At 43.0% G+C, this 20,321-nt stretch overlaps 1 protein-coding gene across 4 annotated transcripts in view; it reads right to left on the reverse strand.

Annotated features, from left to right (window-relative positions):
* The window catches only part of LOC133365555 (collagen alpha-6(VI) chain-like), a 106,055-nt gene that overhangs the window by 9,667 nt on the left and 76,067 nt on the right, over nt 1-20,321 (reverse strand). For all 4 annotated transcript variants that reach the window (XM_061587624.1, XM_061587623.1, XM_061587621.1 and 1 more), the window contains 10 exons: nt 19,552-19,614; nt 18,631-18,693; nt 17,062-17,124; nt 16,587-16,637; nt 15,791-15,826; nt 8,151-8,213; nt 6,992-7,054; nt 5,784-5,819; nt 4,454-4,490; nt 1,069-1,080 (listed from right to left, as the gene is read on the reverse strand). In XM_061587624.1, coding sequence (XP_061443608.1) covers nt 1,069-1,080; nt 4,454-4,490; nt 5,784-5,819; nt 6,992-7,054; nt 8,151-8,213; nt 15,791-15,826; nt 16,587-16,637; nt 17,062-17,124; nt 18,631-18,693; nt 19,552-19,614 — 487 coding nt within the window. The remainder of the gene's footprint in view (nt 1-1,068; nt 1,081-4,453; nt 4,491-5,783; nt 5,820-6,991; nt 7,055-8,150; nt 8,214-15,790; nt 15,827-16,586; nt 16,638-17,061; nt 17,125-18,630; nt 18,694-19,551; nt 19,615-20,321) is intronic.

Consider the following 20,321-nt stretch of genomic DNA (forward strand, 5'->3'; position numbering starts at 1 on the left):
TAATGATCAGAGCAGTGCCCCTGTATTTTTTGTGATGATTCCCTTAGCTACTGTTTTTAGGAAGCTACAGAGTGTGTATGTGTGTATGCAGGAATTAATTGGCTAAAAGTGGCAAGTAAGATAGCAGGGCTTATGGGTTTTCTGCAAGAGATTCCCCTGCCTTTCTCCCCATAATTTGAGCACTGCATCATACATATTTAATAGTGAAATGCATAACAAATGGTGGGAATATGGATAGAACTATCAATATTGGCTGTAGCAGAGGTTGTGCACGTTAGCCTCAGTTTCTCTTTCCAGCTGACTGTGCCTCAGCTTCCGCTTTCTCTCTCCTTTTGCATCAATGGACACTTGCCTCTGTCCACTGCCTCAACTGCGCCGGTATTGCAGACTTCCTCATCCTCTCAGTTCAATTCAGCAATAGACCATCCCTGGGCACGTTAGTGAAATGGCCATTAAATGGTTGGCATGCTTATGGAAATGCAGGGTAAAGACAACTAAGTTCCAGGCCCATAATGACTAGAGACTTACCTTGTTTTTCTTTGTCCTAATCTTGGAGCATGTTTTCGACCCAAGTTCTGTCCTCAGTTGTGGTTTTCATCTGCCCAGTATCTGGGCCGGTTGTTGTTCACCTCTGTATGCCTGCACTCATTCCTGACCTTGTTGATTTTAGGCTTGTTAAACATGCCTCTTTCCTTAATTATTTATTTGATTCCATTTATGAACCGCTTCTCATAAAATATCTCTAAGTGATTCAACAGCATGAGCTGTAGTGATATGCACACAGGTCTGAGATAACTAAGGGTGGGTAATGTTGTGGTGGTCCTGGATGCCACAATGGCCCTAATAATTCCTTGTGTGATAGTCCATAAAAACATAACTGGATCTAGTCTAGCATCCTGTAACTTGCCTTAACTCTGTGTCACATCTTACTCTGACAGCAGAATTACATTAACTTATCCAAATCGAGATTGACACTTGATAACTTTCTATATTGCTTGTACTTAGCATTTTCACTAAGGTTTACAGAACAAGCAGTGGATTTTTTAAAAAAACTAGAGCAATACTCACCTGCCCAACAAGCTAAACAAAAAAAGGGAAGACAAACATATGATTCCAAATTATAATACCTTAAAAACTTTAAAATGGAGAACGTTTCGGTTATAAATGGTATAGTTACCCAAACTGCCTCCACCAGGAGTTCTGTTTATTACTGTGCAGTGTGTATTTGGATAATAAGGTTGACTTCTAGTTCCTAGGGTTGTATTCAACTAACTCCTACTCAGAGTGGACCCACTGTAATTAGTAAACTTAAGTTGGTCATGTTTATTAACTTCAGTGAGTCTACTCTGAATAGGAATAGCACTGAATACCATTCCAAATTTCCAACAGTTTGTAAAGATTGCAGAATAGAAATATACTGTAGAAATTATAATGCAAAATGATCAGTTTCAATGACAGAACTCATGTGCATATATTTTTATGTAAGCTCTCAATTATCAGAGCCCACCCACCCCTTCCCCCAAGATCTTGAAGGTCAAATTGTATCTCATGCAAACATTGTGCAGTATAAAAAGGATCGTTGGTGGAAAGAGTCATGGAATCATAGAATAGTTCAGCTGGAAGGGGCCTATAAGGCCATTGAGTCCAACCCCCTGCTTAGTTCAGAAATCCAGGTTAAAGCATACCTGACAAATGGCTGTTCAGCTGCCTCTTGAATGCCTCTGGGTTGGAGAGCCCACCACCTCTAGAACCAGGTAGCTGGTTCCACTGTCATACCGCTTTAACAGTTAGGAAGTCTTTCCTGATGTTCAGCTGAAATCTGGCTTCCTGTAACTTGAGCCCATTGTTCCATATCCTGGACTCAGTGATCATCAAGAGGAGATTCTGGCCCTCCTCTGTGTGACAACCTTTCAACTACTTGAACAATGCTATCATATCTTCCCTCAGTCTTCTCTTCTCAAGCTAAACATGCCCAGTTCTTTCAGTGTCTCCTCACAGGGCTTTATTTCCACTCCCCTGATCAACCTTGTTGCCCTCCTCTGAACCTGTTCTGGTTTGTCTGCATCCTTCTTAAAGTGCAGTGTCCAGAACTGGACACAGTACTCAAGACGAGGCCTAACCAGTGCCGAATAGAGGGAAACCTCATGCGATTTGGAAACTATACTTCTGTTAATGCAGCCTAAAATAGCATTTGCCTTTATTGCAGGGACATTGGACTGTTGGCTCATATTCAGCTTGTGACCAACAACAATTCCAAGATCCTTTCCACATGTAATATAGCTGAGCCAAGTATCCCCCATCTTATAATTGTGCATTTGCTTTCTTTTTCCTGGGTACAGAACTTTGCACTTATCCCTGTTAAATTTCATTCTCTTGTTTTCAGCCCAGTGCTCCAGCCTATCAAGATCACTTTGAATTTTGTTACCTATCCCTCCCAATTTTGTGTCATCTACGGATCTGATAAGCATTCCCTGCACCTCCTTATCCAAGTCATTAAAAAAAGTTGAAGAGCGTTGGGCCCAGGATTGAGCTCTGTGGTACCCTGCTCATTACCTCCCCCCAGTTTGAGAAGGAACAATCACTCTTTGAGTATGATTCTGTAACCAACTGTGGATCCACCTGTGCTCCTGCACTTAAGTTCCCCTCTGCAGGTCCATTATTCTAACTGAATTTGGTTTAATAAAAGTGGCCCATTATTTTAACCCAGAAGCTGTTGTCCATGTCTTATTTCGGCCCTAGGCCACAACTGTGAATCCACCTGATAGTTGTTCCATCCAGCCCACATTTAGCTAGCTTGCTAATCAAAATATCATGGGGCACTTTGTCAAAATCTTTGCTGAAGTCAAGACAAATTATGTCCACAGCATTCCACAGTCTACCAGAAAGGTTATCCGACCAAAAAATGATATAAAATTAGTCTGGCAGGATTTGTTCTTGATAAATCCAAGCTGGCTTCTAGTAATCACTGCATTGTTTTCAAGGTTCTTACAGATTTAATGCTTTATAATCTGCTCCAGAATTTTCCCAGGGATTAATGGCAGACTGACTGATCTGTAGTTCCCAGGTTCCTCTTTTTTGCCCTTCTTGAAGATAGGGACAACATTCCCTAACTCTGCTACAAAACTGTTTATTAGGACTTTCAACTAATTTAAATAATATGCAGTTGTACAGTAATCTACTAATTAGCTGATTAATTAATTAATTAATTGATGAAATGGAAATAAAAAATTCATATCACCATAACCTCCTATAGGTGATATACTGAACATGCTAAAGCTTCAGTCTTCATAAAATGAGATGCCATTTCTAATATTTTCTTGTTATTACAGTAGTATACCAAAACAAGAAGAGCCTCAGATGTAAGCATTAGGCACTTAGCTGCACCCCCAGCAATTAAAATGGGTGCTCTCAACTAATTTGGACCCTACTAAATTTAGTAAACCTCTTGTGGACTAACGGTGCAATCTTATTTTTGATTTATGCATGCTAAGCAGGATAGCATTGTTTCTAACCCTCTCTGCTCCCTGTGCCAGCAGAGTATAACACTATACCAGTAGGGCAAATTACACTGGTCTCATAGGCTCAGATAGTAGCCGTTTCTAAGGCTCCTTTCACACATGGAGCTGATTGCATTAGTTTAACGGATTGAAAAGGTAGCGCTTCTGTCCCAATTTCTAAAATCCCTTTCACACTGCAGTGCCTGTTGTGTTAAGGAACAGCAGCTTTTTCAGTCAATATACCGGCATTTCACGCAACTGTCTTTCACACGGCTTGTTTTCGTCCCTTATGCAAGCCCTCTCCCTTTAGGATCTGACTTTTTATATTGTTTTAGTTGTATCAAGACAGAGGTGTGTGTGGGAAATGCTGCTGCTTTCTGCACCGATGCTGGAATACCAGTACAACGTTCATCAGGCAACCCCCCCCACGCGTGACTAAAGGGCAGGACTGCATTGCATGCTGGGATGCCTGTCACGTGAGCAGCTGCAGCTAGCGAAACACTCCTGCAATCTTCTGGGTTCCCAGCTTTGCTAACAGATTAATTCTGGTATCATTTATCACGGAAATTAGCGCTAAACTTCCACTACATTCCATTAGAATTCTGGACCTAGCTTGTGTGTCATATGAAAGATCAAATACAATGCGCAAATTACCAGGTAAGAAATTGTCAGAATAATGGAATAAAGTGCAGTGTGAAAGCAGCCTAAGGGTGTTGTGAAAGTGGCTCTTGGTATAGCTTTTGTTTCTACAGCTATGTTCATGCTTTTGACTTTGCTTCTGCATGTATATAGGACTGACATTACATTATGCCAAAGGATCACCTGGTAAACTATCAATTGAACCAATTAAAGTTTTCAGCCCCATTATTTACTGTAATTGCCAACAGATTAACGTGTCTTTCTATATAAGACACTCTTCCTCCTTTCAGTATCAAAATCCAAGACTAGGTACTTACGGCTGTGTTCACGCACATACTCAATGAGTTCACAGGGCTGGGGGAGAAAATGAAAATAGATACATTTACTGTTAGTAGAAGAAATGATTATTCAGCAGAATGTGTGATAAGAGCCAGTATGTAATAATTAGAGTGTTAAATTAGGTCTGGGAATACCCAAGTTTAAATCCCTCTCAGCCATGATGATCACGGGGTAACCTTAAGCCAGTTACCATCACCCAGGCCATCCTACCTCATAAAATTGTTGTGATTACACAAAAAATGATGTTCCATATATATTGGACTCCACAGTGCCTTTATAGGAAGGAACTGATCAGTTCAGATAGATGCTGGTGAGGCAATGCTGCTGATGCCTTTTTGAGGCATATGATGTGGTTGCATCCTGTGGTGTCTTCTTTCTGGTCAGAAACTATGTAAGTGGTGTATAAAATTATGCACGGTATGGAGAAAGTGGACAGAGGAAAGTTTTTCTCCCTCTCTCATAACATTAGAACTCAGTAACATCCAATGAAGCTGAATATTGGAAGATTCAGGACATACAAAAGAAAGTACTTCTTCACACAGTGCATATTTAAACTATGGAATTCACTCCCGTAAGAGGCAGTGATGGTCATCAACTTGGATGGCTTAAAAAGAGAATTAGACAAATTCGTGGAGGATAAGGCTATTGATTGCTACTAGCCACAATGGCTATGTTCTACCTCTATTGTTGGAGGCAGTGTGCCTCTGAATACCAGCTGCTGGCAACTGCAGGAGGTCTCCCCTCTGTGCTGTTGTGCTCAGGTCCTACTTGCATGCTTCCCATGGTTGGCTGCTGTGAGAACAGGAAGCTGGACTAGATGGGCCACTGGCCTGATCCAGCAGGCTCTTATGTTCTTAATTATTGTTCATATTAATGTTGTTTTGGAAAAATCCTCGATGTTTATGGATGTTCACCCACTTTTAAATTATATTCCTGTCGTGTAGGAACTGACAGACGGACAACAAAAGTGGAACCTGTGAACCTTTATGGTTGCAAAGAGACTTCAAGGTTGTAAGGACAAACACCCACCATCCGCTACTCAATGGTCTGAAGAACTTGTTGCACTTTCTACATTTGAATGTAGAGCTTATAATCGTCATTCTCATTTGGACTGCTTATATTAATATATTTGATAGGTTATTTTTATTGTGAATGTGAACTATCTCTTTTTATTTTTGCTATATTTGCAAAATAAAAAATAATAATTTATGAGGATACAAAGGGAGAAAACCATATATGGACATCCTGAGTTTCTCCCAGAAAGTTTGTGGGGAAATGGCATGAATAATGCATTCCAGTTATACATACCGAAAATGAAGCCAGACCATTTGCTCCTTTTGCCCCCTAGAAGAAGAAGATTGGGATCAGAGAACTAGAAGCTGAACTGAAGGTCACCTTCTTGAGCTTGTGAAATTTGTCTGATATAAGACTTTCTTTAGAGTCCCCTGTGGTGCCATAACATATAAGCCTATTATCTCACTATCTCAGGTGCAACATTTTCTGATCTCTTACTCATGGTTAAGTGCTCAGGCATACCCACAGGTTTGAATACCCTCTTGGACTCTTTTCTTCTCTAATGCAAATTGCTCCCTTTCTTTCTACAGCATTCACCATGACAGCACCTTATGCCTACCCTAAGTTTAACCCTAGCCATGGTTAAATGCTTTCAGAGATCCTGATTTAAAAGAACTGCCACATTTACTTGATTAATTGGTTGATATAATACCTTTTGAGATATTTGATGGATGTAAAAATGCCCCCAACGTCTTCTAGTGTTTTCATATTGATGATAAATAGCATGGAGAAGGTGGGAATTTAGTCCGGTGGCGCTCTGTACCATAGATGTCATGGTACAGAGTAAAAGTTCCCAAACAAGACATTTTGAAAGTGATCTGGCACTTAGGAACAGAGCTATTGGACAGCAGTGCTCCCAATTGCCAAAGCAGACAGGAGGTCCAGCAGGACACCAGAGTTGAGGGCATCAAAAGTTGCTGAGTGGTACGCTAGCATCATGGGAATTGTGTGCAGCATATCATTTTCCTTTTGAGGATGCTGGGCCTTTTAATTCCTTTCCAGTCCTCAGTAGGATAATATGCCATGAGGGGCAGTACTGCAGCAGCCTTTGATTGGATACTCAAGATTGCCATAGAACCAACAGAAGGACCAGATACAAAGTGGGACAAGGCTCTTCTACCTTTAAGTGTTGTGTAAAAGAGGGAAGTTCTGGAAATACAGCTTTTCTCATCCCTGCCTAGCAAGCTGCAAAATTCCCTCTTCTACAAAACTGATAAAGCCATTGTAGTCCTGTGTTCCAATGATTCCTTGGGGAGGGAGACATCTGCATACAGGAGTCCCAGCTGGCTGCAGATGGGAACATGACTTGATTAAATTTCAGATGACTTCATGGACTTTTTGCTTGCGAAGATGACCACATGAGAAATCTAACAACTTGGGGAATTAAAGAGATTTGTTTCTGATGCAGGTAAAGCAGTACACATTTTTAGAACAAGACATACCAGATGTCCAGGAGGACCCCATGCCCCTGGGTCACCTCTTCCACCTTTTAATCCTGGAGTACCCTGGAAACATTACATAATTAATTTATTCCAGTTGCAAAAACTGTACATTCACATATACCCTAAAAGTAACAGGAGACAACTAACCTTCCAGCAGCAGAAATGATGCCCAATAAGTATTATATTAAGGAGGGAAAGGTCATAAGAAAAGCAGTTGAACAATTACTGTTATACACACAGTCAGAGCCATTGTGTTATAGCTCCCTCCTTTTCTAGGAAACCAATACCTAATCAGGATGTTTTCTTTGGCCTAAATCAGCTCCTTGCTAGAGCAGAATACCAACAGAAAGCTGGCTACTTCTACATGTGGTGCTTGCAGACCAGGTAAAGCTGGCTTTGATATTATTTATTTTACTTTATAAACACATTTTCATATTGCAGTTTAGTCCTAGCAAGAGTCTGATGTTACGGGCACTGAGGAGCAGTTCCCACAGAATGCATTTTGGTTTATACATCACAGTACTGTTTTCTGTGTCAGTGACCTCAGCAAGGAACATCTGGAGAGGAAGCTTATCATCGACATGGGCATCCGGGGTATAGAAGGCCACACTAGTTTTAGGCCTACATATGTGCCTTCACATCCAGTGAAATCATCTAGAGAGAAACCTAGCTAAAATAGCTCAAATATGTGGCAGGACAGTCTTTAAGGTGATGGCACCAAGCTTATAGAACATGCGTCTTAAAAAAATGAGTCCCTACCCAACCCTCCAGCTTTTTTAAAGCAACACAAACCTTTCTTCTTCATGAAGACTTCTGTGGAATTTTTATTTTTATAACCTGCTGATTGATTTTGAGTTATTCTGCATTTGTAATTAGCCTTTGAGAGGTTTATTATTTTATGTTGCAATGTTTAAATAAGCTGCTTTGAGCCATCAGATAATAATCACAAACACAACATTGCCTATAGAAAACGAATGGTCAAGAAGCCAAGTTCCCCTGTAGTCTTGAGAACACATTAAGGAAGGAGTGCGTAAGTGGAAAATAAAATGTAACCCAATCTTCTCAGAAGGTGAAAAATAAATAAAATACTACAATAAGAATGGGTAACAACTAAACCAAACCAATAATAAGCCTCCAAACAAATTGCTGTTCACAATACCATTCTTCCTCTAATGCCTTTTGGTCCAGGTTCCCCGGGAATGCCTATGTCTCCAGGCTCACCCTGTTGAATTGAATATAAAACAAAAAAGATTTTAAAAATGGTTGTACTAGCAACAAAATAAATATGTGAAGAATTCCAAAGCAAAATATCCTACTTATTCAGCTTCACACTATGGCCACTGCATAACTGCCAGGTGCACAAGGAGCTCTATTAAAAGTTTGCAGACATAAGATCATAAAGCTGACAGCTGAACACCCACATCAGCTGAGCAGTGGCACCAAAAAAATAGAAGAACTCACTGAAATACACACACTTAAGACACACGTTGGCTGCATTCACATGTCAGATGTACAAGCCACAGCAGCAAGCCTTGGACTCACATACTCCTCCTCTCCTCTCCTCCTCCCATGCAGCCACAAGGAGGACTCTAGATGCTTTTATTTTCAATTATAGTAAACCAAGGCTTCATTCAAACCAGTGGTCAGTGTAACTACTATGGCTAGTTTTTAAAATCCAGCTTCATAACCCATGGTTTGAAGTTGGCTTGTTTTAAACGGACCATAGCTGGAGTTAAACCACAATTCCTGCCATCGTCAGACCCAAGGGCGATGGCGATGGCGGGCCTTTGCAGTCATGCTGGGGAATAATAATAATAATAATAATTTAATTTGTGGGTCGCCTATCTGGCCAATGGCCACTCTAGGCGACGTACAATTTAACAACAATACATTACATCATAATAAAATACATAATAAAATACAATATAACAATAAAACAATAAAACAGTTCCAGTACAGAGTAGTAGGCTATTCATCGTAAAAATTTAACCCTCCCCGTAAGTCCCAAAGGCCTGTCTGAAGAGCCAGGTCTTCAAAGCTTGGCGGAATACATTCAGGGAAGGGGCATGTCGAAGGTCATACGGGAGGGAGTTCCAGAGAGTGGGGGCCACCACTGAAAATGCCCTCTCTCTTGTCCCCGCCAACCTAGCTGTTTTAGTTGGCGGGATTGAGAGAAGGCCCTGTGTGGCTGATCTTGTTGGGCGGCATGGTTGGTGGCGCTGGAGGCGCTCCATCAGATAAACTGGGCCGAGACCGTATAGGGATTTAAAGGTTAATACCAACACCTTGAATTGGGCCCGGAAAATAACTGGAAGCCAGTGTAGGTCGAACAACACTGGGGTGATGTGTTCCCGGTGACGACAGTTTGTAAGTAGTCGAGCCGCAGCATTTTGTATAAGTTGTAATTTCCGGACTGTTTTCAAGGGTAACCCCACGTAGAGCGCATTACAGTAATCCAACCGAGAGGTGACCAGGGCATGTACCACCAGTGGGACCTGATGAGCAGGAAGGTAGGGCTGCAGTCTACAAATGAGGTGTAATTGATACCAAGCTGCCCGGCTCACTGCCGAAATCTGAGCCTCCATGGACAGCTTGGAATCAAGAACAACCCCAAGGCTGCGGACCTGGTCCTTCAGGGGCAATTTCACCCCGTCGAACACCAGGTCAACATCTCCCAGCCTTCCCTTGTCTCCCACGAGTAGCACCTCAGTCTTATCAGCATTCAACTTCAGCCTGTTCCTTCCCATCCATCCACTCACGGATTCCAGGCACTTGGACATGGTCTCCACAGCAGACTCTGGTGAAGATTTAAATGAGAGATAGAGCTGAGTGTCATCCGCATATTGGTGACACTGCAGCCCAAATCTCCTGATGATTGTCCCCAGCGGCTTCATATAGATATTAAATAGCATGGGAGAGAGGATAGAGCCCTGTGGCACACCACAATTGAGAGGCCAAGGGTCTGAAACCTCCTCCCCCAATGCTACCTGTTGATGCCTGTTGGAAAGAAAGGAATGGAACCACCATAGTACAGTGCCTCCTATTCCCGATTCCTCCAGGCGATGTAGAAGGATACTGTGGTCGACAGTATCAAAAGCCGCTGAGAGATCGAGGAGGACAAGAAAGGTGAATTCTCCCCTATCTAATGCCCTCCTCATATCATCAACCAGAGCGACCAAGGCTGTTTCAGTTCCATGTCCAGTCCTGAAACCCGATTGGTATGGATCCAAATAATCCGTTTCATCCAAGTGTGTCGACAACTGATTAGCCACCACTCGCTCAATGATCTTGCCCAGGAATGGTAGATTCGAAATTGGGCGAAAGTTATTCAAAACTTGGGGATCCAAGGAGGACTTCTTTAAGATGGGCTTTACAATTGCCTCCTTGAGTGCTAATGGCATTACACCCTCCTCCAAGAATGCATTGACCACCACCTTAATCCCCTCGCCCAATTTCTCTTTGCAGCTCACAAGGAGCCACGATGGGCAAGGATCAGTTAGACAGGTGGTAGGCTTCACAGTCGAGAGCACCTTGTCCACATCCTCAGAAGGAAGAGGTCGAAACCGATCCCATTTGACCAGATTGCAACTGGCCAACTCTGTTTCATTTACTGTGTCCACGGCGTACGGAATTGAGCTCCGTAAATGTTCGATTTTGTCGGCAAAGTGCTTTGCTAATTTGTCACAGGAGGCCCTAGACTGTTCCAAGGGTTCCTGAGCAACTGGACCAACCAGGCTTCGGACCACTTGGAACAACCTCCTGGGACAGCACTCTGCGGACGCAATAGAGGCAGCAAAGAACCTCTTCTTTTCTGCCTTTATTGCCACTTGGTAGGCAGTTACTGCTGCTCTAACCTGTGTCCGGACATCTTCGGAACGGGATTTCCGCCACCGGCGTTCTAGTCGTCTCACCTCCTGTCTCAGATTTTGCAACCGTGGAGTATACCAAGGTGCTAACTGAGTTCTGTTCAGGGGGAGAGGATGTTTCGGCGCCACGCGGTCCAGAGCCCTGGTGATCCCCTCATTCCACTCCATCACCAGGGTATCGACCGTGCGGCCTTCAGCAGGTTCCAATTCCCCAAGCGCAGTCAGGAATCCTTCTGGATCCATTAGGCGTCTGGGGTGGACCATTCTAATAGGTCCTTTTCCCCTACGGAGGGTGTGTGGTATCGAGAAGTCTATATTTACCAGATAGTGGTCTGACCATGACACAGGGGTGGAAGAAGCCACCCCCAACTTCAGAACACTTCCCTCCCCTCCCAGGACAAATATAAGGTCGAGAGCATGACCGGCTACATGGGTGGGCCCAATATTACTAAGGTGCAGTTTCCAGGAAGCCATGGTTTCCAGGAAATCCCGAGGGGCTCCTACGAGAGTAGCCTCAGCATGTACATTGAAGTCCCCAAGAATTAACAGCTCTGGGGACAACGCACGTACAGCCGAGACCATCTCTAGCACCTCGGCCAGGGAGTCTGCTGTGCAGCGGGGTGGGCGGTACACAAGCAGGATCCCCAAACTGCCCTTCGGGCCCAACCTCCAGTACATGCAGTCAACAAACTTAGTCCTATAAAGAGGAGGTCTGGTAAAAACTAGAGACTCCCGATAGATGACTGCCACACCCCCTCCCCGCCTTCCCACCCTCGGTTGTTGTGCATAACGGAAACCCGGCGGACACATGGCCTCAAGAATGGGAGCTGAGGCCTCATTCAGCCAGGTCTCCGTAATACATGCCAGGTCTGCTTGCCCATCCAAGATTATATCATGGATATGCGATGTTTTTTGTACTACAGACCTGGCATTACACAACAACAATCGAAGGTCGGTAGGAATCCTGCATCCCCCAGTTGAAGGCATGGCATGGCTTCAAAGCCCCTCCCCTTTTGGACATGGCATGGCTACACATGTCTGTCACGTAGGGGTGGAGCAGGGTGGCTATTTAAGCCCTGATCCACCTCCCCTGGGCCTCTTTCTGGCCGGACACGACGATGGAGGAGGTTACTAGGCCAAGTTAGGTGCTTTGGGCATTGGCTGGTTATTGGTTGAATTTGAAGTCGGTAGTTGGAATGGAGCTAGTGGTGCAGGAGAGAATAGATAAGGAAGTAGCTGAGGGTAGGGTACTGGGTCCATTTGACTACCCTCCTATGCTCTCTCACAGCAGTGTTTTGACCTATGGCTGTATTTTGACTGGTGTCTGCTGAGCTAGGAGTACCTTGGCAATGGGAAAGACTGAGGGCCCTTCACCTGTGCTTACCTTTTATGGGAATTGAGCTTGACTCAGTGGTGCAAGCTTGCCGTTTATCAGCAGTGAAGTTAGGGGAGTTGAAGCATAGGGTGGCCAGCATTAGATGCACCAGGAATTTTGGAGCAATTTAACTGGGTTTCTTTTGGCGATGGAACTTATTATTGGAGGGTCTGTTGCCTCTGGGGCTTTTAGTTTTGGGGTTATTTTTCAGGATAACGTGTGCAAAGGCATAGCCAGTGGAATGGGATGAGGTTGTTGGGTTTTCATGGGCTTTGGGTACCTTTATGTAGTTCTAGCTCTGAGGCAGTCTTATTTCATGCAGTGTTGTTATAGCGAGGGGAGGCTTTTGGATGCGAGAGTTGCTTTGCCCCCTTTTTAGGAATGATAGGTCTGGTCGGGCTTTGGAGGAGGTGATGTTTCGGTAAGTGGCAGCTGTGTTTGGATTCAGTTGCGCAAGTCAGAGACTGACCAGAGGGGCTGAGGTTTGGTCATCACTTTGGCCTCTTCCCTGTACACAGGCTGTGTCCAGTCCGGGCTTTAGGCTCATTTTTGCAGCTTAGAGGTAAGTCTAGAGGGTTGTTATTTTGGCACCAGGATGGTCAGCCTTTGACTAAGTTTCAGTTTTGGTCCACTGGCAGACGGGCCTTGTCACTGTAACCTGACCAGTTTCTGAGACAGGGGAGGAACAGAAATAGCCATCTTTGAGGCTTGTATCAGGAGTAGCAAACACACCTGAGAAGTGGAAGGGATGGACTTTGCACATGATGCATTGTGTCCAAGACTGTTGTGGCCATGATTTATTAGGGATCATTTCGTCAATTCTTTCCACATTCAGAACATACCATATCTGATCCCAACTGATCTACTGTTATGCTGAGCCAGCAAGGGCTGCTCGGATAATAAAGATGCAGATTACCCAGTATAGGACATTATGGAAACTACTACTCACATTATAATAGAGTGCAGTGCCCGCTCTCTGCTTTTGAGGGGCTGACTGGAGCTTCTAATTACTGTCATGTTTGGGGTTGGATCCCAACCAGTTCGGTACGCACTCTTTCTAGATGGGTGTGGCTTCTATAGTAGATATGTTGGGCTGTAGGAGCACAGCCATGCAGGCAGTGGGGCACTGGCGGTAGGCATTTAAGGGCCCTCCATAACTGTTGTGCTGCTGAGCATATTGTTAATTGTTGTTTCTGTTTTAACAGGTTGGAGGGTGCTGGAGAGAGTCAAGGTACTCATCTGGAAGGCAATGACCTGGTACTGTTGAAGGGGAAAGCCCTTGTCATTCAGACTTTCCTGGACTTTGTGGCCATACGATGGAAGTGGCCTGTGACCATAATTGTCGGGTCTGATATCCTCCCCAGGAGGAGTTGGAGGGGTGGGATTGACCCCAGGGCCTGAACAAGGCTTATCAGAAGGTAAATAGGGAAGTCCGGCTCACCCTTGCTGGTTGGCAGGGTGAGGTAGTACATCATCCAGAGGTGAAGTGTGGAAGGACTGAGCTTTACCAGCCAGACAGTGTTCACATGTCTGACTTGGGTAATGATCTGTTTTTGACTGATCTTCAGAGTGTCCTGCGCATAATTATTTGGCGCAGGTGGGGGAAGAGGGACTAAGCTGAGGTTTGTCCTCTTCTGTGGTGGATAGGTGAGAGAATTTCACAGGATAGGGTTTGGTGACCACCCTTAGGCACCCTTTAAGGTGATCGGTGGGTTTTGAGGCCTGCTTTCCAGGTTGTGCAGCCGGTTGGCATGATAAGGTTCACCTTTGGGGCTAACCTGTAACACCCACTCAGAGTTGTGCGGCCCTGAGGGGGGGTGGAGCAGGAAGGCCTCCCTAACCACCTTGTGGAGCTGGGGCCTGGAGAAGGGGATTGGGATTGGACCCCCCTTTTCCCATTGCAGGGTGTCCTTGCCTGATTGGGTAAGAGTTAGGTCCCACACTTGTCTCTTCAGATAATTTATTATGCAATCAAGCATTTAATTGGTTTTATTTCAATAAACGTGGCCCTTGATTTACCCACACTTCACCTTTTCTTGCCTCTTCATTTCCTGACTATGCACTGGAATTCCCAGTTCAGATGAAATTGGAAGTGACTGTTTACTAAAATGAGCAGCTTTCAAAATCTTCCTCCCAACTATGCAGGAAAAGGAGAGGGATATGCCTGAGACTGAGGCTTGCTGTGGCTCATGCACATTACAAGTTATCATGGTTTATTGTGCCATGCAAAGAGGGCGCACATACTTATACACAGTGGGATTTAGACCAAACTCAATGGGACTTAAAATAGTCACGAGCAACTTGTGTGTCACTGATTTCAATGGGTATAAAACATGACTAACTTAGGGCTCAATCCTCCTGGTGTTTACGCCTGGCTGAGAGGAATCAGGATGTGGCGTATGTCTTGGGGAGGAGGGAGGGAGTCGGCATAGCTGGACTGTGCAGACAGAAATCCCCCACCTGGGCACAGCCATGGCACAACTGGGGAACTCCGCCACCACCCAGGGGCAGCTGAGGCTCAGCTAGCACAGCCAAGGACAATGCACAGCCTGAAATAGGGGCATTCCAGGTGGGTGGGTGTTGGGGTGGAACTGAAAGGAGGGGGACTTACAGTGCATCCTGGCCCTGTTCAGCTCTGACCTGTGGCCCTGCAGAGGCTATGCTGGGGAAAAGGGTAGCTGAGCCCTGCCCGTGCAGCAAGTGTATTTCCCTCCCCAGGGCTCCTGAACCACGGTAGGATGTGGCAGCCCCTTTCACCACTTTCCTTTCCACTGGCTTCACTCCCGCCGGCCTCCTCCATGTTGGATTGCTGTGTCTGTCTTGATCTAACCCACAAAGTTCAACAATCATATGATGCAAACCCATTGATTCAAATTTGTCCTTGCCAATTAATTAACCCCTAGATATGAACACCACTAGAATGTCTGATGGAAAGTTGTATGCCTAATAAAAAAAATCAAAAAATCCTTTATTCTGTTTAAAAGGTGTAATAGTTTGCAGAACCTAGACTTTCAGGGTATTGATAGGATCAGACAGGAGGGGAAATGTAGGATCTATAGGGAATGTAACTGCTGTTTTTGTATTACCTCTTTAAAGCAGTAAGCTCTGAATACTTCCTGATTAATCCCAACACAGTACACGTTACATAATTCTCTTCGTCACTTTCTGAGACTAAAGCAGGTATGTAGAGCCTTTGGCCCTCCAGATGTTGCTGAACTACAACTCCCAGCAGCCCCAGCAAGTATGGACAATGGCCAGGAATGATGGAAGTTGAACTTTAGCAACATCTGGGAGGCCAAATATCTCCCACATCTGGACTACAAATTTTAAATTGAAAGCCAACATTGGACATTCTCCATGGATGTGGAGACTGGCATCATTACATCTCTGCATTTCTATGGTGGAAGCCATATATACATTGAGTTGTAAATTATTCATACAGCCAGAAATGTCTATATGAACTCTAATTCTAATTATTACCAGAAATGTCAATAAGCGCTTCATTGTGATTGTATCCGCTGGTGGGATGTAGCCCTCAGAATAAATTTTCATGCTTACCTGTATTCCAGTGTAGCCCAGGAAACCTTCTTCTCCCTATAATTTAATTGTATGTATATTACAACTACCATAACAATTTCTTAGGCTGATGTTTCAGGTCTATTGCTGTTTTTTAATCAAGAAAACTTTAATGAAATTGACGACAGACTCTGTCATATAAGAAAACAATCACTAAACATAACAGGACAGTTAATCACCTCCAGTAGCTACAATGTTAAAAAGCTAATAAAGGAGGTACTGTTCTCATAGTATCCAGGAGATGCTAGCATAGCTTATTTATAACATTTCTAGGTCATATTTCATAATGGATGTTCACAAGGTGGTTTACACAAATTAAAATTGTTTTAAAATATATAGAGAAGTTGGAAGCTATCTAGCCACTCCTGAAGAAGCAAGTCACAGTTTCATCTGAAAAAGAACATGCCTCTTTAATAATGGAAGCTGTTCCAGACTTTTTTTAAAAAAAACTGCACATGTGATTACTTTACTTGCATGTAAAGAATCCCTTCAGATATCAGCCAATAACTAAATATCTCATCCTTCATTCTCACTTTGAAACCACCGAGACTAAGAATTTTGGATTAGAATACCTGAATCATATCAAAATGGGAATTTTATGCAGGAATTTATAAATGAAGGCCTATTGATTTTAATCTGTAGGTTCTATTGATTTTAAAGAGACTTACACTCGTGTAATGGAATATACATCTGAATCTCCAATAATTAATGTGGGGTAATTTCTAAGCAGCCTAAAAAGAGCTTCACATTTTCATTTACAGTTGTTTTATATAGTTACCTTGGATCCTTTAATTCCTTGTCCGCCATATCCAGCAGTTCCCTCATCCCCCTAGGACAGAAAAGCAAGATTATAAGAAGATTCCTGTATACAAGTGTGTGGTCAATTCCTGGTGGAATATCATAAAATATAGGTATGAATGTATGAAAAATATCTTATAGTGATCTTGGGACATGGCTGTAGTGGAGGCCACCAAATTCAGCTTTTTCTGATAATTGTGATTTCTAATACCTCATTATATATGCCAGGGGTAGCCAAGGTGGTGCCCTCCAGATGTTTCAGGACTACAGCTCCCATCATCCCTGACCTTTGACCGTGTTGGCTGGAGCTGATGGGAGTTAGAATCCAAAGACATCTAGAGGGCACCGTGATGGTTGCCCCCCAACATACACAAACCTGCTTATTAGTGCCAATACACCTCACCCTTTAAGCTTTCAGTCAGGCCACTGGAGTAAAATAAACATAAATGACAAACCCTTATTCCTTGTGGACCACGGGAGCCTCTGGCTCCTTTCACTCCAGGGTCCCCGGGTTCTCCCTGTTGGACAAATTAAGTATGACATTGTATGTGAGAACATTGAAAGTTACTGAATCAAAATCAGAACAGAGAAATATGTGACAAACATAAGCATGACATAATGCTGGCATAATGCGTGTGGCCACAGTCCCCTAAAATAGATAAATCACATACTTCAACCATTCAAATAAAGTTAGAGAGCTGTGGGATGAACCTTTCCTTAGTTAAAGTAATTCATCAATTTGGGAGTCACACTCACTGGCATTCTTTTACTACGAGCAATACTCACATTTTTTCATTCATACATTCATTCATGCATGCATTCATTCATTTATTCATTCACTTCATGAGTTGTCCAATAAAATGAATCACTGATATTTGTCCACACCAAAGTGTGGTGTAGTGTTTAGAGTGTTGGACTACGACCTGGGAGACCAGGGTTCGAATCCCCACACAGCCATGAGGCTCACTGGGTGACCGTGGGCCAGTCACTGCCTCTCAGCCTCAGATGAAGGCAATGGTAAACCCCCTCTGAATACCGCTTACCATGAAAACTATTCATAAGGTTGCCATAAGTTGGGATCAACTTGAAGGCAATCCATTTCCATTTTGGCTTGAGCAAAGACTGGCTGCAGATTAGTCACTATCACTGTTATACAAAGTCTGTTTTGAATATCACTTTGCATGAATTAATGAATTACTTTGCATTAAGGCTGTTACCATTTTAGGAACAGAAGCTCTGTGCCTTCTACAGCAGCATAGCAGGAAAACATCATCAGGTGCTATTTTTCCTGATGGTGGGGAAAGCAACACCTGTTTATTTCCTGTTACGCAACACATAATGGTAAAGAACTTCTGTAAAAAAAGGGGGGGCTAGCAACCCTAATTTAACTGAAAATTTTCAGAGAAAAACAAGATTTTGGATAATCTGGATTAGAGAATTTTTTCCTTAGCATTTATAGCAGCGTTAGCTAACATTCTGCTATTTTCAAATTCCAAGTCCCAACAGTTCTAGTCACTGTTTATGGATGATCAGAGTTGTAGTCCTACAGCATCTGAAGGACCACAGTTTAGTCATTCCTGATGAGGGATGGAAAGATCTATCAATTTCGGTTCTCTCAATTTCTCATTTTTCCAATCTTAAATTCAGTTCTCTACATTTCTGCAGAGATTTGTGATTTTTTTTTAAATGTCCTCATGAAAATTCTCCAGCATTTTAGTGCAAATTTCTCCCAATGAATACATTTTTGTAAGGCATATATGCTCACTTTCCCTTAACATCTGCATTTTTACAAACATTGCTTGGTTGGTGAACTGCATTGCAAAATTCAAGTAAGTGCAAATTTTGGAGGATGCCTGTGTTTTGTTTCTCATATTGTCTCAGAAAGTGCAAATTTGATAGGTTCAGCTTGAAATGTGAAATGAATTGAATTTATCACCCATCCCTACTTCTGATAATTTTAGGTTGTATGGGCACACTGTACACTTTGTGTGAAAAGGATTAATAACAGACGTTTGAAAACATACTTTATTTCCTCTGAGTCCAGGTTTCCCTATATTCCCTTTAGGACCTGGAATTCCCAAGGGTCCCTGAAAACAAAACAAACATTATATCAAACTTTTAAAATATAAACTAAACACTTAATGTGTGGCACCTTTCAATAATGCTCATTGCTGTGCTTTACCTCTTATCACTCCATAGAATCCCCTTCCATTGGTTATTAAGACAGTGCCTCTCAAACTGTGGATCACAACCCACAAGTGCACCTGGTCAGGGCCAGCCCTACCATTAGGCAGGGTGAGGCAGCTGCCTCAGGTGGCAGGTGCCAAGGAGAGGCAGCACCCCCCCTTTCCTCTGGATCTCCCAAGCTATTCTGCTCTCCTGCTCCTCTTGCTGTCTTCAGGTACAGTAGAGGGTGTGGTTCCATTGCCAGTGCTGAAATAAGATTTGGCTACAAGCCTAGCCAGATTATGTATGTGGAATGAGAGGCTCCATCTTGTCCTTTGCCTCAGGTGTCTGGGACCAGACCTGGTCCTGATGGGTTCTTGGGTGAGTTGCACAATAAGAGCCGTTCTCCCCTCATTCCCAGGGCCTTTTTTCTTTCACTAAGCCAGCAGTATGCCAGTACTGACCTCTCTAAGAGACAGGCTCAGACCCTTTCTCCATATATACCAGGGTTAAATTCTATTCAAATACATATCTATACAGACCTATATTAACATGAACAGTGAAAAACAAAATATAAATTTGTTCAGTGTTAACTACTGATGTGATATTCCTTTTGTTGTAGAGAAAGAACAGGCCTCGAAAGGAAGTTTGTTTACTTGTGGGTCCTGAAACGCTGTGAAAATCACAGGTGGGTCTCTCTTCGAAATGTTTGAGAAACATGGTATTAAGAAAATGAATATACTGGAGATCTCACTGAAAGTTATATGAGGTAATTTTACCTGAAGACCTTTGTTCCCTGAATGTCCCTTCTCTCCTGTCTCACCAGGAATGCCTATTGTCCCCTGAAAAACAAATTACATCAAACAAGTCTAGTAAATTCACCCAAATGTATATATGAAAGGTTATGAACTATATGTTACTAGACAAAAAATATATATTAACATCCACATTGAAAAACATGTGAAAAACCAGTATGGGAAGGAAGTCTTTTTTTTGCCTGAAGTATAAGCAGGCAAAATTGTGTATCTGATGTAAATAATAACATGCCACTTCCAAAATCTATTGTACGTTGTTTCTGACATAGCCAATAGTCCATATGGATGTGCATGCACTCAGATTTTGTCTCAGAGTTCAGTCTTTCCAAATACGTTCACACAGAAGCTGCTCTGTAAACTTTCCACCCCACCTTGAGTTCAAAAGCAATCTGGTGATTTGGCATGGGGGCATGGTTGTTATTTTTAAGATGTTTTCATTTTTTTATTGCTTGTGTAGTTTCTGCCCTGGGCTCCTTTGGGAGGAAGTGTAGGATGTAAATTTAATAATAAATAAAAACATTAATAAAGAGCTAATGCACTGGAGTTATTTGTCCTTTAAAAAGCTCTCATGCCAAATTCCCAAGCTACTATCCTTTTCTGTATCATGTTCTGCACTTCTGTGTAAATCTCTGAGTAATTACTCTGTGAGTTTTGTGCAATGTTATACTCTGTGTGTGTGCACGTGCGTGCATGTGCGCACGTGTGTTTTTAAAAAAAATGTTGGCAAAATGTCA

Source organism: Rhineura floridana, chromosome 10 (assembly GCF_030035675.1).
Source record: "Rhineura floridana isolate rRhiFlo1 chromosome 10, rRhiFlo1.hap2, whole genome shotgun sequence".
NCBI classification, from domain to species: Eukaryota; Metazoa; Chordata; class Lepidosauria; order Squamata; family Rhineuridae; genus Rhineura; species Rhineura floridana.